Here is a 27,072-nt window from a genome sequence, read left to right as displayed (position 1 = left end):
ATATGTTACAAAGTTCATCAGGGACAGAGGGTCAGTAGGGGACATTTCATGCTGACGGATGCACAGTAATGTACACACACGTTTTGTACTTTTCCTTTTTGCCTTAGCTGCTTATCTTGGGGATCTTGCTGTTCCTCACTTTTTTTTTTTCTAATAACTAATTGAGGTGAAATTCATACAACATAAATGAATAATTTTAAAATTAGCACTCAGTGCATTCACGATGTGCACAATCACAACCTCTATCTAGTTCCAAAGCACAACCACATTAAGCATTTTCTCCCTGCCCCACCGCCCAACCCCGCTAAGCCCCAGGCCGTCACCAATCCACATTCTGTCACGATGTATTTATCCGTTCTAGATATTTCATATACATGGAATCATACAATATGCGCGACTTTTGGTGTCTGACTTCTTTCACTTAGCATCATATTTCGAAGGTTTTTTCATGTCGTAGCATGTGTCAGTACTTCATTTCTTGTTCAGGCTGAATAATATTCCACTGCATGAATATACCACACTTTGTTTATCCATTCATCCCGACGGACATTTGGGCTGCTTGCACCCGTTGGCTGTTGTGAACAGTGTTGCAATGAACATGTGTGCACATGTACTTGTTTGAGTACTAATTTTCAGTTCTAGGATTAGAACTGCTGAGTCATATGGTAATGACATTCATAATGGTAAACTTTTCGAGAAACTGCAAAGATGTTTTCCAAGTGACTGAACCATTTTACATTCCCACCAGCAATGCACGAAGGTTCCAACTTCTCTACATCCTCACCAATACTTATTTTTTAAAAAATTTTAAATAATAGCCATTTTAATGAGTGCGAAGTAGTTTTAATTTGCATTCCTTTAGTGACTAATGATATTAGATGTAAGGTATAAGCTGCTGAGTGTCTTTTTATGTGTTTGTTGGTCATTTGTTTATGTTCTTTAGAGAAATGTCTATTAAGTCCTTTGCTCATTTTAAAAATTGGGTTGTTCATCTTTCTGTTGTTGAGTCATAAGAGTTCTTTACCTATTGTAGATGCTAGATCCTTACCAGATGCCATTCCTCAATTTCTTCATGTCTGTTCAAATGTCACCTTATCAGAAAAGTCTCTCCAAAGCAGATAGATATAAAACAGCAACTCTCCTTTATCCTTTTCAGTTCTCGTTCTGCCTTTTCTCCATAGCATTGATCAACACCTGAACTATAAATATAAAATGTGTTTATAAGCAACCCACTCACTGGGTCTCTCTGTCTCTCTCTCTGTGAGTGTGTGTATGTGTGTGTGTGTATGTGTGTGTACATTTAGAGGCCTCTCTCTATCCTGTGGAATGTAAGCTCTGTGAAAACAGGCTTTGCTGTTTTATTCATCTTATTCCCAGCTCTTTAAACAGAGCACCCAATAAATATCTGTAGAATGAATGATGCATGAATGAAGGAGAAGAGATAGAGGTGCCTCATTCTTTTTACAGGTGAAAATAATATCTCATTGTAGTTTTATAAAATGTGATTCTTAAAACATAATATCTGCTCATCTAAGTTTGAAGAGAATCATTCTGTCTAGTCTGGTTCCTTAAACCATCAGCTGCCCACTCTAGGATTTATTCAGCCATCAGCTCATAAAAGCAGGCTGCTCTCCAGCACCCGTTTAACCCGTTACCGATCTGGGTCTACACTGCATCTTTCACTTAGGATCATAACACAGATTCACGTTGCCCTAACCCGTGTCCGTTAGCACATCTAACCCCGTTTCCTATCTGCTCTCTTTCTATTGTCTCCCTTTTTCTGACTTCACCTTACCTTGCATGTGACACTCAGCCTGTTTTTTCTTCTCTGCCCTTTGAATATCAGCTGTATTCTGTAAACATCTTTCTTTGTCCACTTGGTTTCTGGGACCCTCTTCAGGGGTCCCTTTACTTGAGCAGATCTTTCACCAGTTTCTCTTCTCTTCGTCCTGTAATTTAAACCCAATCAAGAATGTTTAGTGGTAGCTGCTGGCACAGAGTAGAGTGTAAAATTTGGAAAGCACTTTCCACTTTTTCTGCAGCCACAATCTCTCTTTTGCTTGGACTGGGATGCTATCAGCAACTCTATCACCATCTTCTGATCACTGGTGAAGCTTGGTCTCTCCCTCAATAATTAAGAATAGAGATTCTAAAGATTTGGGTCTTGAATGGGTAGTATTGGCATCACCTGGGAAATTGTTAGAGCTGCAAAGTATAGGAGCCTGTGTTTAACACTCATTCTCCCTGCCCCCAGGCAATCCCAATGCCCGCTAACATTTGAGAGTCACCAGCCAAAAAAGATGATGGGTGCCGCTTGTGCTGCCTGGCGGTGTTGGCCAGCCTCGAGGCCAGTGGGGTGAACTTCCAAAGCAGCATAGTCGAACTAGCAAGGGGTTATCATCTTGCAGAGACATTAAGCAGATAGACTCACTCCAAGTGTCTGCTTCAGATCAAGAAGGAACAGCCAAAGGAATAAAAGACACAGTTTCAGCAGTATCTATCCAAACTGCTCCAATCATAAGAAGTCTCTCTCCCATTAACAGTGGGACTTTGAGCAAGTCTCTTTTTGAATCTCGTTCACATTTCATCAGAGGGTCGGGTGAAAATCATACTGCAGGAAGGGATGTGTAGACCCTGAGCAAGAAAAGAAAAGGAGTCTAAGTTGTAGGAGCCTCAGCAACAGGACCTACGCATGGATAGGGGCATGTTTATTATGTGAACTTCTTCTGACCCAGCCATCCTGGCAACACTATGAGCCAAGGCAGATAAAAGTTTGCTCGCATAAACAGAAAAGAGTTATCTGTACCAAGGCCTTCCATAACCCTTCCTGGTCTAAGCAGAATTACTGTGGACACTCCCCTCACCGTTTTCCCTTGAGCCCCAGCTGAGCATACACAAAGGGAGCTCTGTTCCCTGCTCTCTTCACAAGAGCTTTGTTGGCCAAGCCTGGTAATGATGCTGAGGATGATAATATAACAGCTAACACTCATCGATGCTTACCACAGGCCAGGTCCTTTGCTGAGGGCCTGAATGAAATATTTCCTGTAAGACTTACAACAGTTCCATGAGGTAGATGCAGTTCCTGTCCTCCTGTTATAGATGAGGAAAGTGGGGCTCAGAAAAGTAGAGAGATTTGTCCCAGTCACCTGGCTGGAAAGTAATGCAGGGCTGGGATTTGTACAGGGCCTCTGCCCTTTACAAGCACATGGTAGTGCTTCCTAACAAGGACTTGTTTCTTAAGATCAGCTTGTATTGCTCTCTTTAACAAAGGAGAAATTATTTTAAAAATTAGAAAACTAAGGTTTAGAGAGATAAATTAGCTTATCCAAGATTATAAATCTAGACGGTAACAAAACCATGATTAGAATACAGCTCTTTTCCCCATATCACACACAATGTCCTCACAGCTGGCTACTTTGTCCGACATCCCTGACCACAGGCAGAGACCTCTTTCCTGAGAAGTGCCTCCCTTCACCTGTGGAGCTGCCTGAGTTTGTGAGCTGCTGAGCTGCAGAATAATTCAAAGTCTGGATCCAGGAGTTTAACGCACCTACTGGAAACTCTGGCTCTGACCTTGAGCAGGATATGTTACTTCTTCTTTACCCTATTGTCTTTGAATTTGGGTATAATTTATTTATGTACATTAATTTCATTTTTCTAGTATACAGTTCTACAGTTCTACAAGTTTTGTCAAATGTTTATCAACATCCTCTGCCTACCACCACAATAGAGATAAAGAATCCCCCACATATCCCTGTACCCCTTTATAGTCAACCCCTACCCCCATTTCAGCCTCTGGAAACCAATGATCTGTTTGTAGTCCCTATAGTTTTACTTTTTCTAGAAGGTCATATAAATGGAATTATTATGTAGTCTTTCGAGCCTGGCTTCTTTCACTTAGCATAAGGCGTTTGAGATGCACTTGTGTTGTCGTTTGTATAAGTAGTTCATTTCTCTTTGTTAACATAAGCAGAAAACAGCAGCTACCACCCCCGCTTAACTGGAAACACCCTGCAAGGCAGTTGAGAACACCGATTGCTAAATCTTAGCTCATTATCATCAAGATGACACAGCTATCTCAGAGATAATGGTAGGAAAGTTGACCGGAAACAAGGACCGAATCTCAGATTTACGAACACATCCCTTGGGGGCTTCCTGAATTATCTTCCTAGTGACAGGAGGTGTGGGCTACGAGCCTGTGGTTTGGGTGCTAATGTGCCCATAGACTAGAGAACTCTGGGATATTCAGGTCGTGACAGTTAGGATCAGAGCCAAACCCTAAACCCAGGATATTCTAGCACCAAGTCCAGCTGTCTTTCCACTATCCTAGCAGCTTCCAACCACTTCTGTGGGAAAGAAAGCACAGCTGGCCTGGCTGTGCTGTTCCACAGATGGGAAGAAAGGCTGATGGGATGGGATGAGAGGAGAGCTTTTTTTGAGCCTTGACAATAACAGAATCTTCAGCAAGGACCATTCTAGAGTGTAGCCTGAGAGGCCCCACCTTGTAGTCAGCCAGGTACCTGCACTGTTTAGCAAGCTTCACAGGTGATTCTGTTAGGTGGCCAGCATTGGAAATTGCTCCAAGGAAGAAATAGACACAACATTCTGTCCCAAAGGAATGGAGAGAATTGGGTGGAAACACATTTCTGGACATTCTTTCTCCATGATTGCTTGATATCATCACCTCTTTGCTTTTCCTCTTTTCGTAATAGCTCCACCAACCTTCTCTTGCTCCTTTAGTCATCCTTCGCTTCAGACACACACGCAGGAATATACAATCCAGAGCACATCCACCTGCTAAATAAAAAGCAAGACAGCCAGGTTCAGGGCTCATCCCTCCTGTGCTGTGTTTCAACGGTGATGGCCAAGAATATGGTCCTCTGGGTCTCTTTTGTTCACCCACCCACGGAAACTTGGCAAAGTAAATGTATGTTTTGGATGGTCTATGGTTGTTACTCATGGAAACCCTGAATCCACGTGAACACTCTTTCCAAAGCCAGATGGAGTTTCCATTCAGAAAAATCTTGGCACCAATCTCATCAGAACAATCACAAATTCCAGGCAAGACCTGGGAAGGCTTTATGAAATTGGTGGCTGGCAGTGTGAGTCAGGGGTCATTTAGCAAAGGGAACAGTGCCGTTGGCTGGCATCTCCCTGTCCACAGGACGTGGTGGCCCTCTGTTTCTAATTCGTGGGTTTCAGGAAGGGGTTGTAACCTTCTCCAATGCAAATCTTCCTTAAAAAGGGTTCCCTTGTTAAAATAGAAGCAGCCCCACCCCAGACAGTTGAGAGCCAGCAGCAGAAAGTTACTACACCTAGCTCATAAGAAAGGGAAGTACATGAGAAGAATCCAGAAACATCTCACAGAGTCTAAGAGCAGATGTTACAGCTGGGTCTCAGACTTACAAATGAAAAAGACTAGAACCAAGAACAAAAATGACATCATGGAATGAAGTGGCTACTTTCTTTCTCCCCAAGGTAACTTTCTCAGACTCATAGAATCTTATTTCTCTAAATTCTCTCCCCCTCATTCCCTCTCTCTTGACTTTCTCTCTCTATATATTGGCTTTTGTCCTCATGCAGCTCAATGGTGTCTCCAGGCTCCAACTCCAAGGAAGAATCTGATGTGTCAAGAAAGAATCCAATCTCCAGTCCAATTAACGGAGTGAGAGAGGTAGGTCATCTCTGCAGACACTACATGGTCTCCCACTCCTACCAGAATTAATGGAACCGGGGATGGACAATCCCCATGGACGTTCTGGAAAGAATCAGCTCTTATTATTTTCTTTTTAGAAATTTCTTTCTTTAAATTTATTTTTTCAATTGCACTTGACATACAATATTATATTAGTTTCAGGTGTACAACATAGTGATTAGACATTTATGTACCTTACAACGTGATCATCCCAATCAGTCTAGCACCTGTCTGACACTGTACATAGTTATTACAATATTATTGACTATAATCCCTTTGCTGTACTTTACATCCCTGTGACTATTTTTATAAATGGCAATTTGTACTTCTTCACTCTCCTGTCCTTTAGTTGCCAATTTCTCTGTCTTTTCCTCAATCTTACTGTCCTAGTATTATCTACATGCTTCTCTGTTTCTTCATACACTGCAGATCGCTTGTGAGCTGAGACCCCCATCCCAAGTAGGACCACATCCACTCGGCATATCCTTATTGAGAACTAACTCTCTGCAGGCCCTGGGCTGGACCGGAGGTGGTTGCAAGGATAAGTATCCCATGCAATCTCACATGACTTGCATTCTGGCAGAGAAAACAGATACTAATAACCATGCAGATACATTATCTCTGAGCCTACTCTTTACATTTTTTCCCAAGTTATGTTTAGTACAGTCTATTTAAGAAGGAAGGGAAAGCAAAAGACAGAAATGTGTAATCAATCCTACACTGGTCTAATTAATGATTCTGAATAGTTAAAATTTTAAAAATCAGTGCATACTAGTTACCTATCCAAACCAAGAGCCTGTAAATTCCGGCTATCTGAGGTTTCCTTGCTTTTTGTACTGTTCCCTCCCCAGAGAAGGAAACAGATAAGCCCCATCTCCTGCCCAGAGCCATTACCTGGCTCCAGCTGCCTGGCGCTCCCACTCACCTCAGGAGGAAAGCTCCCGGCCATTCAAGCAGACAGAGGGCCTTTTATGAAGAGAAAGGCCCCTCCACCTGGGTCTTGCATGGACCCTCCCCTTCCTGCCTTTCACCTCACAGTAATGGAGGCCACTGCTGGCCCTGGGGAGGTGGGCATTTCTGTCAAGAACAAATCTAAGAAAAGTCTGTTTGGCCATAAGAGGTTTTTTGTTTTGTTTTATTGGGGGCAGTGGTGAGTGGGGGTGGGGTGTTTGCCTTCAGATTTTTTTTATTTCAATGTATTCACAAACTATTTCAAATATACCAAAAACTATACAACAGACACACCCATAAACCCACAAGTAATTAATCAACTGTGATGCTTAAACAGATGTGAATATTTGGACACTTGCTTTAGAACTCTTCCACTCCGGTACTTTCTTTCTTAGAGGAATAAAATGTTATAAATACAACTGAAGACAGTCCACATCTCTTCCCTCGCCTCCCGCCTTGGAGGCGGCTCGCACATTTCTGTATTTTTTACTATGTTTGTAGCATCTATAAATAATATGTACAGTTGTGTTGTGTTTTTTTTTTAAATCTGCACAAATAGTATTCTGTACATATCACTTTACAAATTGCCTTTTTAACTCCACATTATGTTTCTTTGAGATTTATCCATATTGTTGCTTAGAAATATTGTTCATTACTCTAACTGCTATATTTTATTATGTGTAGAAATCCCAGTTTATCCATTTTCCTGCTGAAACCCCTAATAAGTGATTTTCACATTTTTTGCTATTATAGAGCTTCAGTAAACATCTTTATACACGATACCTCCCAGCCAGGTTTATAGCAGCAGAGTTTGACAGCAAGGGGTGAATGAAGGCTCTGGAGCCAGATTCTTAAGTTCAAATCCCCGTTCAACCACTTACTAGCTACGTGGTCTTAGGAAAGTATCCTTATTTGTAAAACAGAAATAGAAGTAGTAGTATAGACCTTCAAGGGTGGAAATTAAATGAGTTATACCTGTTCCTGGCACATAATGTGTGCTCGGTAACCGTGTTTCTATGTTGATATATCAATAGCTATTGTTATAATGATCAGCCCACTAGTTTTTCAGGGGCCGAGTGTGTATTATGCCTCTGGCACTGGTGACACAAAGCTGAGCAAGTCAGTCCCTGCCTCCCAGAATCTCCTGGTCTGAGGGTGGAGGAGTGGGGGGAGGGGGAATGGCCCAGTGACCAGACAGGGCGTGCAAGTTGGGGCTGATTTGGGGAAGCACACAGTGCGAGTGGGGGGGGGGGGGCTAGAGACATGGGGGAGTGGAAGGAGCTCGGGAGAAACTCTGAGTCTTGGAGGATGACAGGAGTTAACCAGGCCAAGGGCTGTCCAGACAGAAAGAGTAACAGGAAGAAATAGGAGGTTTGACAGATAAAACACTTGTCTATTCAAAAAATATGTGAGTGTCCCCTGTTCTAGGTGCTGGGGAGGCTGCTGTGAATAAGACAAAGCTCTGTTCCCATCGTGACAGTTAACACATGTCTCACTTACCACGTGCCTGCCGTACACTTCCCACTCGCGTTATGCTTGTTAACTATGAGGTACACTTAAAACTGTAAGCTCCATTTCACATCTGGACTCACTGGAGCGCAGACAGATTTGGTGACTTGGCCAGATAGGTAAGGTACTAAGGAGTAGAGTTGGGATTCACACCAGGCAGCCTGGCTGTGGATGTCTGGTCTTAACCACTTTGCTAAGCCGCCCTCAAGAAGCTTGCTGATATTCTGGTGACCGATTCCAGGAGCTACAACTGAGTTTTCTTGGCTGGAGTACGGCGTCAATCACGGCAGGCAGATTAAGACCAGACTGTGATGGGCCTTGAACGCCAGGCTAAGGGGCTGGGATTTCACCCCGCAGGACTGCATGCTGGGTGGAGGATGGCTTGGAGAGGACTAGGTGGGGGACTCGGAAAGACACCCCCAACTCCGCACCCTTCCCGTACACTGTTGCAAAAATCCGAGCCATAGATGACAATGAACTGGGATGTCGTGGGGCGTCTGGGATTCAGGGAAGCAGAGGGCTTCCTGTAGAATGGATCGCGGAGGCAGAGGAGGCAGGCCTGGGCGCGAGGTCGCTGGCGCAGGGTCTGGCCAATGGCGGCCGGCTGGGCGCGGCCCCGCCCGCCAGGCGGGGGCCTGGCCCGCGGGCGGGCTGAGCGCGCTGCGGGCTCGCTCGGGTACCAGCGCTGCTGCATCCCCGCCGCGCTCCCGCACCAGCGGCCCGCCCTCCGCGCCAGTCCAGTTCCTGCAGCCCTTGCGGCGGCCTCCCGGCGAGGCCTGGCAGGTCCAGCCCGGAGCGCAGCTCGGTCCAGTCGCGTGGGTGAGGGGCGGCGGCGGCGGGGATGGGGGATGGTTCTGCTGGGTCCCGCCTGGAAGGGTGAGGGGCCCGAGGGCTCAATTCGGGTCGGACCCCGAGTGGAGGGTGCTGACCTGCGCTCCGAACACCCAGGAGGGGCCTGGGATGGGGTTGGGGTGGAAATGAGGCTGCAGCACTAGAGCCGCGCTCTGACCTGGTCAAGAAGAGTGCAGGGCTCGAGCCCGCTGAACCCAGAAGCTGGAGTGAGCTGGGGGCTGTGAGCGTAGAAGACCCGGGCTGTGTTGCTCGGGGGAGGGGGCCGTTACTAGGGGAAGGAGCAGAGCTTTGACTGTGCCCGAGGCCGGGGGTGGGGGTACACAGGGGATCCGGGCGCAGGGGCGCGGGGCTGGACCCGGTAAGTTGCGTCCACGGGGACTCTTTTTTGTTCCATCTGAGGAGGGGGCGGGGAAGAGGGGCGCTGGGGGACTGGCGGGGACTCTCAGTACCCGGGGCGGCGGGGCGGGGCGGGGCGGCGGGGCTGGCGAGGGGTGGTCGCTCTGACCGCGTTCCCGGACACAGGCGGCGGCAGCGGCGTTGGGCTCAAGGCCGAGATGCGGCGGCTCGGGGGCACCCTGCTGTGCCTGCTGCTGGCGGCGGCGGTCCCCACGGCCCCCGCGCCCGCTCCGACAGCGACTTCGGCGCCCGTCGAGCCCGGCCGGGTTCTCAGCTACCCGCAGGAGGAGGCCACCCTCAACGAAATGTTCCGCGAGGTGGAGGAACTGATGGAGGACACGCAGCACAAACTGCGCAGCGCGGTGGAGGAGGTGGGTGCGCCCGGAGGGCTCTGGGAAGCGCGAGCCTGGGGGTAGCGGGAGCAGGAGGAAGCTGTGCTGGAAGGGCTGGCCGGGGTCCTCGGTTCCGCGAAGGGGCTGAGAAGACCGGCAGCAGATCCAGAGTGATCTGGAGGCAGCGCGGGGTAATCCGAACTCCCACCTCGTTCTGCCTTCCTGCCAGATCTGGATCTGAGCCTGTCCACTAATACCCTCTAGCTGGACTCCCCCTCGGGCAGCTAGCCCAGGTCACCACCTGTCTGCAGGCTGCCGGCCACCACCCCGCGGTTTTCTTCAGGTGTGTAGTCTCCCCCTGTTGTAAGCGGATGCTTCCAAGGCCCTGGTATTGCGGGGCTGTGGTTTTGCAGAGGCTGAGGAAGCCCCAGGCATCTCAGGCTCTAGCACGTGCATTGGGCTTTGAGCTTGTAACGTCTTCCCAAGACACAGGACGCATGTGGGCGCCAAGAGTCCTGAGCTTTGCTGGTCATCTGACTGAGCTTCCCCCATTGCCATGTGGAGCAGAGAAGGAAAATCAGAATCCTGAAACCCAGCAGGGTGAATTGTAGAGGGGAGGAGGAAGGACATTGTGAAAGGCACCCACCTCCACCGCAAGAGCACTTTGGAGTCAAGCCTGGGCTCGAGGTCCTCCTCTGACATCACTTAGCAGGCTGACATTGAGCACATCCCTTAACATGCACTTCAGTTTCCCGTGGGAATTAAATGCCATGATATATGTGGGCACCTTGTATATAATATATATAGCAGCTGTTAGCATCAGATACCCAGGTACCTAGGGTAAAACTTTGCCGGCTTATTCTTTCCATCACATCCTACTATGGATGGCCTCTACAGTGTGCACCCAAGCATCTCCAGGGCTACCTGGCCAGGAGGTGCAGCTGGCCCAGTTCTCCAGCCCAGGTGTGGGCAGCCTAACCCTGGTGCTTGGGGTGAATGGGCATAGTCACTCTTAGGCCCAGCTCTGGCTGCAGCCTGTCTTTGGAGAGGAGTCGGTAAGAGACCAGATGACCCAGCGGATGGGTTCGGTGTCTCCACATCTGTTTGGGCGAAGCCTTTAATGATGACTCTGGTCTACCAGGAGAAGTTGCTTGTTCTCCTTGCCCTGTGTAGATTGGGGATATATCCTCTTCCTTTCCACAACAATCAACTTGAAGTTTTCAGTGAAGGGGACACTGGATTGGGAGCCAGGTGCATGGACAACTGGACCTGAATATCCACTGTATGAGCTAGATTCCAAAGTTTCATAGGAAACTTTTTGTTTCCTATGAAAGCACAAGAATCATGACATAGAACAATTAAAGGGGGTTGGGAATCAGATAGACCCCACTGTCTCTTAACTCTTCACCTTCAAATTAAATTGAGCTTGTGATCTGGTTGGTCATCTCCTTTCCTTCTCTGGGTTCTGGGACTTTCCCTCCTGCACACGGATCCTAGTGAGACTGACTGGGTCATGGCCACGTTTTTATTCAGTGTGAACTTGCCCGGGCAGCATAGTCCTCCAATGGCACCTCCTGGTGAGGGAGATATGGAAGCAGCAAGGACCCTTCGGGCTCTTCCTTGGTCAGAGCAGTTTGGAGCCCAGCAGGACCACTCTGTAGGAATTGTCTGCATTGACTCTGCCTGGGTCCCAGCCTTCCTCCCTCCAGACATAGCTCTGCTTGACTTTTGCAGATAGGCTAACTGAAGTTTGCCACCAGGGGAGACATTAGCTGCCACTGCTATCCCACTCGGGGATTGTTTCTCAAACAGTGTCCTTGCTGGCTGCGGGGACAGGCTGAGAAAGGCTGAACACCTGTGTGGCAGGAGAACGGGCCATGGGGACCAACCTTCCTTTAACTGAAGCCAGTGCTGCCACTTACTAGCAGTGGGATCCAGGCTCTGAAATGGAGGAATTGTCCATCTCTTACGGTAAAGGGAGAATTAAATGAAAAGATGCAAGTAAAGCAAGTTATCTGACCATCTAAAATGAGCGTAAGTAAATTTGGTATAAGTCAGCCCCCAAAGAGGTTGTAAGGATTACGAGATTGTTGGTTCTCAAAAAATATTAGCTGTCATTATCATCATGTTAATAGTACTAGTATGAATAATAACAAAGAACTGGTGTCCACTATATAATAAATTCTCAATAGATTGTGGCTATTGGTATTAATTGTCTTTTAAAAAGACTGCCAGAAGTTTCCTTAAATCTCATAAACACAGGACAGTTGCTATTTACTTGTCCTCGGTGAGAACCAAAAGGACCAGGCCAGATGTATTAATCGTTGACATAGTTGCATCATGAATCTGCTTTCAAGTAACTTCCTGACATTTTAAATAGTCCAGCTGACTCAAGCTGTTGATTTTTAAGAGGGGAAGATGAAGTTAACTCTATTTGTAGGATCATTATTGGAGGAGTCACATCTTCAAATGGTACAATCCAGGCTGTCCCGATTTTCCTGTTCTTATTCTGTATGTTACTGATAAATGTATTTTGAGAATAAAAAACCACTCTCTTCCCCTTCCTCCCCCTGTGCTCATCGCCATGTCTATAACTGGCATATTTTAGAAGATTTTTATCACCTCACCTATTCCTAGGAACCAAGCCTCAATTTATCACTCCAATTTTTCCTACTGTGCCCCTTTAATAGATACACAGATTCAACTAACCATAAATGCCATTTTTAATGACATTCACATTCCTCCTCTATGAAACAAGACCTGTTGGTCCAGCTTAAGTTTTTCTTGCTAGCAGCAGTAATAGTTGTGGTTGAAATTTCCATTGTAAACTGTACTTTTAGTTTGCGGTGACGTTGAAGAACTGTTAGCTCATTCTGTTGAAATAACCACGGGTTGAGAGGGAGGTTTTATAAAAAGATTATCTGCTTAGCCCAAAGCAGACTCTAGATTTGGTAACTTGTCAATTATTTGAAAATGAAACCGAAGGATTTAGATTCCCACGGGAGTTTTAAAAACATGAAAACATTCCTATCTCCTTCTGGATAAAAGTTCCTGTAGCATCTACAGTTTCCTACTCTTTTCCAGCTCTGTCTTTTCTAAATATGCCAGGCTTTCTCACTTACAAAAAAAAAAAAAAAGTCATTTTCTTGCCCATTCTGTCTTCTATCTTAACTCCATTCCATTTCTGCTCCATTTTGGTAGCAGACTCTTCAAACACATGTTATCTGCTCTTTCCACTTCTACTCAAACATTTCCCAGCCAACTAGCTTCTTCAAAAACTGCAATATTAAAGGGCAATATTATGAAAGTAGCTATATATTACACCTTTGCTGGGTGGCAGGTACTTTACCAAGCACTTGGATTTCATGTTCCTTAATTCTCATATTTGCTCAGCAAAGTAGAATCATCCCCATTTTACAAACAAGAAAGCTGAGGTTTAGAGACATTTGGTGTCCTGTCCAAAGTCACACAGCTGCTTCGTGGTAGAGCTATGACTTGGCCCCACTTTACATGACTCCAGAACCCTGGCGCTTTCAACTGCACTGCCCTCTGGTGATGCTGTGGGCAGCTTCTTGCCTAACCCAGTGGACAGCTCTCAGTCCTTCCAGATTGATCCTTTTGACTTGTTTGGAGCCTTTATCACCTAGAAGGTCCCTCCCCAGATATAACCTCCCCTAACTGGATTCCTCTCTTTCTTCTCTGGACTCTATATTATTTCCCAACTAGTCTTTGGAGCTTGCTGCAACTCCCTATTGCCTAGAGCAGAAGTTCTTACCTGGGAGCAGGTGGAAGGCGGGAATACCTCAGGATCATCCGAGAAGCTCATTGATATCTGAGGTCCCATCCCCAGAAATTCTAATGTGGCAGGTCTAGTAAAGGACACACACACACACGTGTGCACACACACACACACACGCATGCATACACGCACATAAAGTTTTGGTCATGGCTCTGTGTACCCTCCTAGTTGAGAACCAGGATAGCGCCCTCTGCTTTAGAACTATACCTGGATCTGCCTACTGATCCCTTCTATTTCAGCATCCACCATTTTATCCTGTGCCCAGCATAGACCCTCTGCTTTAGCCTGCAACACATACCTTTCTTGTCCAAGTTGCCATAAGTTTGCTTCCTGTACACTCATCTCTGTCCAAATGCTACCCATCCTTTGAGACCAGCCCAATCAAGCCTCTTCTTCCTCTGGAAGCCCTTCTCTTCTCTTCTTTGAACTTCTGGAAACCATCCTAATTATCCTCAAACTGTTTTGTATGGGACTCTCTTAAATCTCCCCGGTAAAAGCAAGGGCAGAATCATATGCTGGGAAAACACATAATTTTGAGTCAGACTATCATAAGTTCTAATCCAAGTTTTGCCTCTTACTAACAATGCGATGACCAGAGGCAAATCCCTCACCTCTCTCAACCTTGTTTTTTCCATCTGGAGAATGAGGGTAATAACACCTCCCTCATAGGGTTGCTGTGAATATTCAAGGAGACATGGTAGGTATCTGGTAGAGTGGCTCAGATGAGCTGATGCCCAGACATGGAGGTTTTGTGATGATGATGATGATGGTGGTGGTGGTGGTAGTGGTGGTTGTGATGGAGCCAGTGACCAAGTTCAAAGGTCTCAGCAATCATTTCAGGGTCAAACACAATAGTCACCAACCAAGTCATTTGATTATTTGAGCCTTCGTGCCTACCAGACTTTCTTCCCACTTCTAGTTCAGTGTTTTTGTGCTGCACTAACATGAGAACTCTCTCCCCATATTCACTCCAGCTCTGTAAATCTAATTGGAAGGGGTAGGAAAAGGGGAACCTTACTTAGTACATAAGGAGATAGAGGACAATGATTTTTTTTTTTTTTTTTACGGGAAATCTTTTTGAGAATTAGTTTTAAGGAATGGAAATAGCCCAGAGTCAAAGACAAGTGTTGGAAAATTGCCAGCCACCAACTAGAACTTCCCTTTGTATCTCTCATTTTTAATTCCTAGAAAGAATATCTGATTGACACAACTAGTTCATAATGTGGCCTCCCTTTGAGTCCAGTCAGCTGTGAATGAGTAATTTTGTCAGCTGCCCACTGATTAGGACTAGGGCGGGATGATAAATCTGGACAGGGAAATTGGGTGCAGATGTGAGTTGCCTGGCATATCTGGTACAGATGCCATGGAGGCTTACGAGACTGGAGGATTTGAGGACAGTGGCCTCAGAAACCTGACACCAAAGAAGGATACATGCAAGAAGAGCCAAAAGGAGTGTGGACCCCAGGAACTAGTCAACTGACCCTCTATAAGGGTCTCTCTGTACCCAAGAGGTGGGGTAGGAAAGGAGACATAGCTGTGGCCCCACCTGTAGGGGGAAAAGGGGTTGTCTTAGTTTGGGTCCCCTCCCACCACCACCACCACCACCAGACCCTGCAACAAGGATTTGGGAGCAGATAGTTTATTTGGGAAGTGATCCTAGAAACACTAGGAAGAAGTGGGAAAGTGAGATGGAAAAGAAAGAAAAACTATAAAGGCTATGCTAATGAGCAGGTTACTGCTAGGGGCACCTCAGGCTCAGTCCTACTGGGGTATCCTGAGAGAGACCTCCCATTGAGGAGAGAGGGAGCTGGAGTATGTTTACCCCCATAGCCTGTCCCTCACTGAATGAGGATTGTTCCTGGGATGTTAACTGCCTAGCACTAGGGCCCTGTGTGGACTGAGCACGCTTCTGCAGCCAGGGAATACCCTTAAAGAGAGACAGAGTTGGTTGTTGGCATGTAAGGGAATTAAGTGTGGGTGACCTCCAGATAGGCCACAGGGAACGGGCAGGGAACCAACAGCCATTGTACAAGGGCCAAGACAGTTCAATGGGAACATTCTCAAATCCCAACTCTGCCCTTCACTGAGAGTCTTGGGAAGTTATCTAGTCTCCCTGAGCCTTGGTTTCCCCACTTTTAAAATGGGGACATTAACACTCATCTTGCAGGGAGGTTATGAGATTTATTGCTATAAGGTATGTAAAACATTTAGTACAATGTTTTATTCTAGTGGGTACTCAATTAATGGTACCTATCATTATTACCATTATTTGTAATTGCAGAAGAGGAGAAGTGTTTTTTTTTTTTCTAATGGACTTTGATTTATATCAAGAGAAAATAATTTTGCTCATTTAATTCATTGATTTAATAGATGGAGGCAGAAGAAGCTGCTGCTAAAACGTCATCAGAAGTGAATCTGACAGATTTACCTCCAAGCTATCACAATGAGACCAACACGGAAACCAAAGTAGGAAATAACACCATCCACGTACACCGAGAAATTCACAAGGTAGGGGCCATCATGGCCAGCGCTTCCCCCTTCTGTAGCTCCCCGTCCCATGCGAGAACTCAGGTCATATTTACGCGTTTGATAGACAAGCAAAAATTACAAATGAAGCTGGCAAAATATAGATTAAAATTCAGAGGGAGTGAGGGAGCTGTTTAAACGGGAGGAGAAATATGTATCAAAAACCTAACTTGCTTTAGCATTTAAGCAGTGAATTTAACTTTAAGCTTCCTGCCAGTCCTATTCCAAAGGAATGTTCAGGGATTTTTATTGTTTGGAAAAAGGAAGCAAACAAGGGTCTACAGAGATACTTTCCTAGTATTTAATTTGAGGAATTTATCCTGTAGGGTTTTATGTATGTTTCAGAGATTGAAACAGAGTCCTGGAGTCCATGCTGTGGGGAGTACACCTTCTCTGTTTCCTCAGGAGGAACTCAGATGTAATATAGTCTATCTTTAGAAGGGAAAGCCTCTATTGCTTAAAGATTCATTACTTTAGCTGGTTATCCATTCAGAATTCTAGAGCAGAGTTTTTCCAACTGACCACTTGTCTAAATGTCTCTTGGTCTAATATCTTGCATGAGGAGCAAGCACATTAATTCCAGATCTGACTTGAAGAAGAAAACACTGCAAATTTAGAGGAACATGGCATTAGCCTGCCCCAGAGTGAGATGTCTGCAATATGATTTTGACAGGACTTTAAGCTATGCAAACTCCATAAGCCTGTGTTCTGTTGAAGAGTGTCTGCTGAGCAGATATTCAGGATCATTGTAAGAGGCTGTAGAGTTGACATTCTGTTATGATCATCAAGGGGCTTGACCTCTGATGTCATCTCAACTCCTGCATGTAAGGCCACATAGCTCTCGCAAAAGAGCCTTACTTTCGTTCAAGTGCTCAGGTAATGAGTTGGTTGAAACAATCGGATTTCTGTGCCATACAGTATAAAGGGGTCAATTTTCATAGGCCATTGCCTTGACTATAATGTAGCCTTTGTGTGGCTCTTCTCCCACTGCATGCTGATGAGCCCGCTCCAGAATGTACCCCTCCCCCAGATAAATGAATTAGTTACCTGCTGAGCAGAATCCTTTAGCATTGTTCTTCCGAGGACTGGACAATATGTCCAAAAGTCATTACTATTATTATTTTTTTGCCAAAACAAATATTAAGTTATTCTTTCTGACAATAGTCAACAGGTTCAGCTGCTTCTTAAAGTTGCTCCTTGTAGATGTCAAATATTTAAATGTGAGTCCTTCACAGGAACTAGTGTAATTTTGAAAAATTGTTTAAATTTCATGATCCTCACTGACCACAGTTTTCAGATAAGGATATCAGCATCTGCATTACAGTATTGTAAACGTCAAATAACCTAAAGTATATGAGAGTTCATTGTAAACGATAAAGAGCTATGCAATAGCAAGTTGTTTTTATTATTACTGTTGTTATTGTAATGAAGTTATGTTTTCAGCACAGTATAGTGATTCTCAACTGGATTCTCTGGAGCCCTGTCCTATGCAATGCTTTGTGAAAGAGGGGCTCAGTAGTGGCAAAACATATTTAGAAAACGTTGTATGTAATTTTCTTCCCATAAATACAAAGACACACATTAGTATAATAAAGGTTCTCAGAAGTCCTGCATTCTGTATGTACAAGACTATGGAATTTTTAAAAAATATAACATTGGTTAAGCCTGTAAAAACTTGTCATAGAGTAAGAAGGTAGCACCTCTGCTGGTGAGGAATTATTTAGATAAAAATTTTAAAGTATGTTGATGAAGACATGATCTTTATGTCCTTAGAAATGGAATTTGATCCGCTACTACAAATTAGGCTAAGAGTTTACACTTTGTTCTGGCTTCAAGTTTCTATGATATTAGAGCTGGCAGGAACTTTGAAGATCACCTAGAAATGAGAAAATTGTGAATCAGAGAAGAGAGATGGCTTGTTTCAGGTTACATACTAGATGGTTGCTGGCAGCTGAGCCAAGGCTCAAAGATCGCAGATCTAGCCGCTGGGCCAGCCACCTTTCTGTTCCTCATTAGCAACCCAAACGTCAGATGTAGGCTTTTTACAATGTCTTGCTGGGGCAGGAATGGCCTGGGTTCCGTGTCAGATTCTAACGCTCAGTTCTTCGGTGCCACTCCCAGTTGCAAAATCAGAGGCAGACAATAGATAGAAGAAAATTGGGCCAAGTCCCCCCTTGTAGTTAAGCGCTTTGTTGATGAAACAAAACAATTCACCAGAATCAGGAGTGGGACAGCTGTAGCTAAAACCTGCTTGGGTCTCATGAAAGATATTCAGTCAGACTCTCAAACCTGTAGGTGTTGAAAAGAAAGTTGACCTTGAGTTTCAAATGATGAGCCCCAAGAATGATAAAAATATATAACATTGAATATCTGCTAGGTGACAGGCTCTCTGCTGGGTGCTTTACACAGACCACCTCGTCCCTCCACATAGCAACCCGATGAGGTAGATTCTATTATATCCATTATTGCTGCTCAGAGGGAAAGCTGTTCATGTGAGGGCTGCTGGTGAAACTCAGAAAGAAAAGGGGAGTGGGCATTCTGTCTACTTTGCTGGATGCCCCTGCTTCGGAAAATAGAAAAAATATACATGTGGGATTTACCCAGAATTCCTTCTGTTTCATATTCACTGTGCTTGTTCTACTATAGGTCACCAACAACCAGACTGGACAAACGGTCTTTTCAGAGACAGTGATAACGTCTGTGGGAGATGAAGAAGGAAAAAGGAGCCACGTGAGTTCTTACTCCCCTGCACTCACAGCTTTGTGTACCCTGCCAAGGGTGACCCAGGCTTCAGACCATGGGCAGGAGGTAGCTGACCCTCAGGCACTTCTCCTGCCTCGGTTATGCCAAGATTCTCCAACTCCTACCAGCCTGACGCGATCTGGTAACAGGCTCCGCCTCCTTGCCCTTTGCATCAGCAGTAACGGGGACATTAAATTCAGTTGTCATTTGCATGGCTTTATCTCAGCCTTGAAGGGGAATAAGGAGTAACTGGTGCATTGATTAGGGACCCTGTTTACAGATCTGGTACATTTGCCCATATTCCCTAAAGCCTCTGGCTTAGCCTATGCTTTGTATAATTTCAGCCCTAGTCAGGCAGTTTGAGAGTAAGAAAACCTTATGTGGAACCCAGTAGCCTGAAGGGAATGGGGTACCTTCCTGCTCCAGGCTTTATTCTTTGGCCTCCTTGTAATTGCACCTGCTACCAGTTGCCTATTACTTAGTCCAAAGGCAGATGACTTGTTAAAATAGAATTATAGAGTCTTAAAGTTGGAATGGATGTCATTTCACAGAAGGGAGACCTGGGTGCAGGTCAGGGGATGACCCAGTCAGAGTCACTCACTGGTCTTTAGACTCCTAGGCTAGAGGTGATGCAACTGCACTTTATCTTTTCAGAGAGGTAGCTGGCTTTAGATACAGATTCCCAACAAGGATGCAACACAGTCAGCAGTAAAAATGTGCCTCCTCTGTGGAGACTGCAAGGACTAGCCCCCCTGTATCCAGGCACCTCGTGCAAACTTCTGATTACATGTTCTTCCTCTCTGAGCTGCAGAATGCATCCTTGGCCTTCCAAGGAGATCAAGGAAGGCCTCTTTTAGCCTTATCTCAGGCAGAGTGCACAGTGTACCCATCATAGTCAGAATGGTGGTGTTGATGTGTTGGTAGTCGATGGATTCTTTTTGCTTGTTTTTGGCATGGTGCTCAGACACTTACTGCAGGCTGCGGGTCCAGTTGGCCACATGTGATGCTGCTGACCCACAATTCAAGGGAACTGTGGGTTGGCAGGGGCAAATTGTGTGGTGAAATGGAAAGAGCTCTCGCAGTGGAGATTAAAAGCATGAGTTTGTCACTTAAAAGCTGGGTCACCTCAGTTTCCCCATCTTTAAGTGAGGCAGTGATTTTCACCATCTCTCCCAATTCCGAAAGTAGAGAAGCCTTTGAAACAAGGACAGGATTGACTAAGGTCAGGAGAGAAGAGATGCCAGCTTTCAAAAGTGGGAAGAGAGAGAAGGAAGCAAAACCGAAAATGGACAAACAGCCACAGGGCCCGGTCTTGACAGTGGGAGGGAAAAGCCTCTGGGTGTTCCAGAGTGAAGTGTCTGTTTGGGGCCCCATGAGGGACGGAGGGGCTGAGTAGAAGCCCTGGAAAAAAAAGGGCAGAGGAAACAGAACTCACAGGGCTGTGAGTTAGAAAGAAAAGCTGTTGTCCTTAGGTTAAAAAAAAAAAAAAGTGTGTGATCGCACAATGGCAGGTTTGCCCTGGGATGCTTCCCAGAGCCCAGAGGGCAGCAGCCTTGGCTGGAGGCTCAGGTGCACATGTGACCTTCAACTTTCACATCCCATGCTCCTTCCTCTGCCCCCCAAGTGAGGTGATTGTGTCAGGTTTTGAGCCCTGTGGTGGGGGAACTGAGGCTCTGAGAGTGGTGGGTGGGCGAGAGACAAGATCTCAAAGATGCCAAGAACGTGCTTGTGTCTGGGAGCAGCTGCCTATGTGTGAGTGCAGCAGCCAGTGAGTTTGTACTAGCCTTTCCCAGTGTGCATGGCCTTGTGTGCACACGTGCATCCATGCTCCAGGCTCAGCTGGGAGGCCCAGAATGCCCACGCCTGCTCACGCCATCTCTTCTGTCCAGCATGTGATGCAGGACATACGTGTGGCACCCTTGCGCAGTACACGAGCTGAACCCCTGTATACATGGTCCTGAGAATGCAGGAGGTTGACAGGGAGAGATTGATCCAAGAAACACAGAAGGCAGAGACTCATCAAGTTTTTCTCGATTCCTGGTCAAGCTAATAACTCACTGGGTTTCTCTATGAGAATAAACTCCAATTTGACTGGCTGGAAGGGAGACCTGGGGCATCTAATGCTTGACCAGTGTCTGGAGAACCCAACAGGTCTTTAGGGAACAGACTGGAGGTTTTCAAGTCATCTGTGAAAGGGATGTCATATGTCAGAAATGATGGCTTGCGTACCTTACCGTGAAGCCTTGCTCATTGACAGAGTGGCTTGCCAGGAGTCAGAGAAGCACGATCTAGTTTCAGATGCCCACAGGCCCACAGAATCCTTCCAAGCAACTGTTTTTTGGTTCCCGGAGCACTGTGGCCCTCACACAATCGAATGCGGGGGGGCCTTGAGCATCATCTGAGAGATACGGAGCAACTTTTTCTTCGTAGGAAGCTACGAAGGCTTCTTTGCCTTCAGAGGAACTGTCACCACTGTCCCATTCCATAGTTTTATAATGTAATGATTTTTACAGTTGGCTCTGAAATGCATTACATGCTGAAGAAACTTTCTTAAATGGAAAAGGGAGATTTCAAATACTGTTAACAGGGGCTGAGTTTTCAGGATTTAAAATTCCCAGATGAATTTAATTAAAAATAATCACCAACCACCCCATATTTTTCTCTCTGCAAATGCTGGTATGTGTATTAATATGTATGGTAACCCGAGGAAGCCCATGGAAAGTTACAGACGGTAACACTATATGCCTGTCTAGAAAATTTAGCACAGCGTGTGCAAGGTATTGGTCTGTTTTTACATTCAAATGTGAAAGGGGAAAAGGCCGCTGCAGCTTGTTATTTCACCTGAGCGCACCGGCGATGGCGATGGGCTCTGACGTCTTTCTGTGAGGCTTTTGTGTGGCGCCCGCGGCCTGTCTCTCTTCACGGGCCAGTGCGTGGCTGACTGATGTGGTGCCGCTTTTGCGCAGAGTAAGATTAGAAGGAAAACTGTGTGTTGGAAGCTAGGGAGTGGACAAGACTTTATGCATCAATGGGAAGCTTTTGTTTCTAGCACTGTGGCCCCAAATATGAGGAATCTGGCCCAATTTGCCAAGACACCATTTTGAAGAGACATGTCCTTTAATTAAAATACAGCTCACAGCTACATCGCTTAGCACAACCTGCATTTATTGTTGTTTTTTTCTGTTTTCACATTAGAATATGATTTCAAAGAGTAAGTCCACTTGTTTTTCCAGATGAATATACTTTGTTTGAACCTACAAGTTCAATCACATTACAACTAACTCTAAAGTCTTGGTCAACAGTTCTGAGTCCCCAGGCAGACAAATTTCACTACCAGAATTATCCAGATAGTAGCAATTTGAGTGACCCAGTAATTTTCTTCTCCCCGAGACTGATCAGGCCTGACAGTCACTTTTTGACCTGACACAGTGGACTGTAGATAGTAACAATGGAATTCTCTACAAATATCTTCTCTGTGGTGAGGATGCTTGTCTGTTATTTGTGTTGAAGATCGGGAGAAGTGGGAAGGTAAACTGTGGCTGTACTTCTCGGAACTTACTTTTTGGTTTCCCATTGAACAGTAAGCATCCCATCACCTCAGAGCTCAGGGAGACCCAACGAGAGTGTGGGAGGAGTAGGGGTGTTGAATGACTGCCTTCTCCATTAAGCCTAAGGTTCTTCCTTGTCCCCGGCTTGGTCATTCGTCACAGAGTAAACACAGGTGGTGTGCTGGCTTTGTTTGCTCCTGATGCCCTGATTTCTGATGCTGGAGTTGCCTTTATCAACTTGATGGAATTGTAGAGCTTGCCATGATGACAGGTTGTTGGGAGTTTATTTTAACAGAAATGCACTAGGGGATGGCATGGGCCTGTTAGAAAAACTCAGTCAGTTCCCAAAGGCCCTGCCTCTGGGAGTGTCCAGCTGGGCGAAGGGAGGCCAGGGTGGCCAAGTCCCAGGAAATGGAGCCCTTCCCTCTCTGTCAGTCTCAAGGCAGAATGAAGAAGTCTAAACCTGGTGCAAGGCTCACCTGGGCTCTAACTCTGCTATAACCCTTAGAAGCTCTATCCTCTATGATGAGATTTCTTTATTTATCAGATGGGGCTGGTAATCTCCAGTTCACAAAATTGGGTGAGAATCTAGTAAGGTAAGGTTTATAAAAGCTCTTTGTGTAAGGTTCATCATTATTGAAAAGTAATTAAAACTGTGTTCTAATTGGCTTCTCCTGGTTCCCAGCAACCTACTGCCAAAAAATATAAATGTGCCTGTTTCTCCAAAGAGGATATTCAGATAGATGGCCAATAGACATATGAAAAGATGTTCATTGTCACTAATCATCAGAGAAATGCAAATTAAAACCACAATGAGATATCACTTCACACCTGTCAGAATGGCTGATAAGTCAAAAAACAAGTGTTGTCATGGATCCCCATGCACTGTTGATGAAACTGCAAATAGGTACAGCCCCTATGGAAAACAGTTTGGAGGCTCCTCAAAAAAATTAAAAATAGAATTACCTTATGATCCAGCAATTCCACTTCTGGGTATTTATCCAAAGAAAACCAAAACACTAATTCAAAAAGATACATGCACCCCTACGTTCACAGCAGCACTATTTCCAATAGCTAAGATATGGAAGCAACCTAAGTGTCCATCAGTAGACGATTGGATAAAGAAGTGGTGGTACATATATAATAGAGTATTGCTCAGCTGTAAAAAAATGAAATCTTACCATTTGCATTGACATAATGGAAGGTATTATGCTAAGTGAAATAAGTACCATATGATTTCACTTACATGTGGAATCTAAAGAACAAAATAAACAAACAAAATGAAAACAGACTCATAGAGAGCAAACTGATGATTTCCAGATGGGAGGGGCTTGGGGACTGGGTGAAAAAGGTGAAAGGATTAAGAAGTACAAATTGGTAATTACAAAATAGTCATGGGGATGTTAAGTACAGCACAGAGAATATAGTCAATAATATTGTAATAAGCATGTATAGTGCCAGGTGGGTACTGGACTAATCAGGGGGATCACTTCATAAATTATATAAATGTCTAACCACTATGTTGTACACCTGAAACTAATATAAAATAACATTGAATGTCAACTGTAATTGAAAAATAAAAATTAAAAAACAAGTATCAAACCATCATATTGTACACCGTAAATACATACATTTTTGTCAATTATATCTCAATAAATCTGGAAAAAAATAAAATTAAATTAACTCTCATAGTTAAAAGAAAAGAATAAAACATAATAAAATAAATGTGCCCAGAAGCTGAGGACATGTAAGGACTCCACATGCCTCTTTCCATTGAGGTTTACAGCCTTGGGCTAAGTTCTGCTGAGCCCGCCTCACCCTCTGAGTAGAAGCTCTTTGTTCCTAGAAACAAGGTTGATTCACCTGCTTGCTGTTCTTGTCCTTGCAAGTCAGATGTGTCTGGCTGGGTGTTGGTGATCCAAACAGAAGGAAGGATAGGCCATAATAAATGACAAGAAGAATAGGTGATGATCAGGTGCTGACAAGTTCCAGGATAAGCCTCAGGTGGCAGGATGTAGACGGGCTTCTATAGAAAACAACTGACTTGCAGTTCTACGAGTGATGACATCGTCTGGAATGAATGTACAGTTCCACAGTCCTATAAACCAGACATTGGGGTACATTTGTAGATTTGTATTTTGGGTTGACTTTGTGATTTCTGTATAAGGACCTCATACCTTAATGTAATAGGAAAAAAACTATAGGGAAAATCGAAGAGCTCTGGATCGTTCTGAGAAATGGATAAACAATCCTCAAGGAAAGAAAGTTGATGTAGATAAGCAATGTTTCAGGAGTAGGTATTTTTGGGGGGCTATAACTTGTTTATATTAAATTGTACTCTTCTCAACATAAATATCCTTCTGAAAGGAATTCATTAAATATACATGATTCCACATCCAAAATAAAAATATTGTGAAGTTAATAAGTGCATTCATGTAGGTTATATGTAAGTTGATATAAAAAGATGTCAATAAAATGTTAAATGAAAAAAAGCAATTTCAGAGCAAAATACATACTATATCAAGTATATAAAATATACCATATATATATATATATACAGTATATAAAATACCTCATTTTTAGAAAAAAGTATTCATAAAAAAGCTTAGCAAAATATATACTAAATCATTAATAATAAGTATCTCTGGAGGAACTGAAATTTGCAGAGACATAGATACCTATTTTTTTATGTTTTAAAAAGAGTTTGCAAATTATTTACAATTTTACTGTAACCATTTATATTTTTGAAAGATTTTGGAAGTATTTCTATTGCATAAATACTGGAAATTAAATTGCTAAGTGAAAGGGTGTGCATATCTACAATTTTGAGAGATACTGCCAAACTTTCCTCCAGAAAGTTTGTACTAATTTTACTTTCAGCAGCAATTTTTGAGACTGTATTTCACCAACCCTCACCTATAATGGGTACTACAGTGGGCGATCATCTAGATCTTTTTGCTTATGCTTCTTTGATTATTGGTAAGGTCAAGGGAAATGGCTGTTTGAGAATTGTAAATTGTAGCCAACATAGAGTCCTCCACAGATTTATCTCATCCCTTCCTCCCTTTTTCAGGAAGAAGGTCTGTTTTGCATTCCAGTGTGGGGCAGATTACGAAGGTGTGAAGTTCCACTGGGAGCTGTCTGAGTGTTCAGTGTCCATGTGAGGTGGCTAATGGGGCTGTGAGTCACACCAGGAAGTAGGTGATGGTAACATGCAGGCTTCTGCCTCCACCCTTGTCAACATGAAAAGACAGGCCCTCCCTCAAACACCCACAAACATGTGCCTGCTGATAGGAGAAACAGTTCAGTGGCGTGGCTAAGGGCTTGGGCATAGGCAGGTCAAGTTCAAAGTGCAGCTTTATTGCTTATGAGCATTGCGAATTCGATTAAGTTCTTTACTTGCTCTAAGCCTTAGCTTCCCCATATATACAGGGAAGTTAATAAAAGTACCTTCCACACAGTATTATCAGGAGGATAAAGTAAATAATCCTGGTAAAAAAACAGTAAGCAGTCAGTAAGTATAAGCCACTCGTTATTATTTGATCACCCCTAAAACATGGCTAATCAAAATTCCCAGCATTAATTCATTTATTTGTACATTCACTGAGCACTTACTACGTGTCTGGCATGTAAGTATAAAAGACAGTCTCTAGCATCAGAAAGTGCCCAGGCTGGTAGTAGCCTAAAAAAAAAAAAAAAAGGTCACTACAATATGGATTCATATTTTCTAAGGCAGAGGTTATACAAGGCATGGTGGGAACATTGTGCAGGCACCAGATGAGTTAGCCAGGAAAGACTGTCAGGAGACAATTCTCCATGATCTTTGGAGTTTGTGCTCATTTTATAAGCAGAGGCACTAATTGTCCTTTTGCTTCACACTATCTTTTCAAAGATGTCTGTACAGCAAGCAGCCTTGGAAGACAGATAGCTCTCCCTCCTTGCCAGACGGTAGATTTGCTTGTAGTCCATTATAAACGATTTGGGTTCTCTAATCTTGACATTCCTCGGCTGTGATGCACACCCAGTGCCCTTACAGCATCCATCTGGGCCCCTGCCATGTTGCCATGTGGGACTTAAAGGCAAGGGGAACTGTTGCAGACATGAAACTCATGCTGCTACTGTGCTGTCAACAATAAAGTTCTTTCTCTCTAACCCAGAAGTCTCGTGCCTTCTACTGGCATGCATGAAACTGTGGAAGAAGGCTCACTTCTCATCTTGCAAGTGAAGTCTCAGACCCTTTACACTTATTGGCAGGTTTACTGGGAGAGGTGGCAGTTGAGCTGTATTTTGAATGATGTCTGGGAATTCTCGATTGTGGGGAGAAAGGGCATTCATTGTAGAAGCCTTCTGTGTTCAAAGTCAAGGAGGCCCGTGTATATAAGAACATGTCTGAGGAACACTACATAGTTTAGAATGCCAGAGCTGGGGGTGTGCTTCAGGGAGCAGCAGAAGAGGCTAGCGAAAGGCAGGGATTGGATCAAGAAGGATTTCGAGAGCCCAGCCAAGGAGTTAGAAATACATGCTGTTAGGAACATTTCATGCACTTGAAATGTTTTAATGTGCTCTATACTGAATACATAGTGTATTGAGGCTCTGCAGTGTCCCCAGAGGAAAAAGCTAGGAAGACGTGATTTGGATGGCAGACACATTGGTGGGGGTAGAATTTTGCTTAATCCTGCTGAAGTTCGAGGCCTGAGTCCTTTATGTCCTACAGAAAGCCTG

The 27,072-nt window shown here is 44.5% G+C and overlaps 1 protein-coding gene and 1 long non-coding RNA gene across 2 annotated transcripts in view; both read left to right on the top strand.

Moving 5' to 3' along the window:
* The first annotated feature begins 5,296 nt into the window (after positions 1 to 5,296).
* LOC107505316 lies at positions 5,297 to 6,315 on the top strand. The gene is made up of 3 exons (XR_001595676.2): positions 5,297 to 5,478; positions 5,584 to 5,674; positions 6,125 to 6,315. It is a non-coding gene; the product is annotated as an uncharacterized LOC107505316 (long non-coding RNA).
* Positions 6,316 to 8,787: 2,472 nt separating this feature from the next.
* DKK3 (dickkopf WNT signaling pathway inhibitor 3) overlaps positions 8,788 to 27,072 on the top strand; it is a 45,076-nt gene continuing 26,791 nt past the window's right edge. The window contains exons 1-4 of the mRNA XM_016135448.2: positions 8,788 to 8,974; positions 9,530 to 9,774; positions 15,905 to 16,042; positions 18,707 to 18,790. Of these exons, the coding sequence (XP_015990934.2) occupies positions 9,562 to 9,774; positions 15,905 to 16,042; positions 18,707 to 18,790 (435 nt within the window). The 5' untranslated portion in view covers positions 8,788 to 8,974; positions 9,530 to 9,561. The remainder of the gene's footprint in view (positions 8,975 to 9,529; positions 9,775 to 15,904; positions 16,043 to 18,706; positions 18,791 to 27,072) is intronic.

Source organism: Rousettus aegyptiacus, unplaced genomic scaffold, assembly GCF_014176215.1.
Source record: "Rousettus aegyptiacus isolate mRouAeg1 unplaced genomic scaffold, mRouAeg1.p scaffold_m13_p_5, whole genome shotgun sequence".
NCBI lineage: Eukaryota > Metazoa > Chordata > Mammalia > Chiroptera > Pteropodidae > Rousettus > Rousettus aegyptiacus.
The sequence above is the reverse complement of the archived record's forward strand: the minus strand, read 5'-3'. Positions and strand labels throughout refer to the sequence as shown.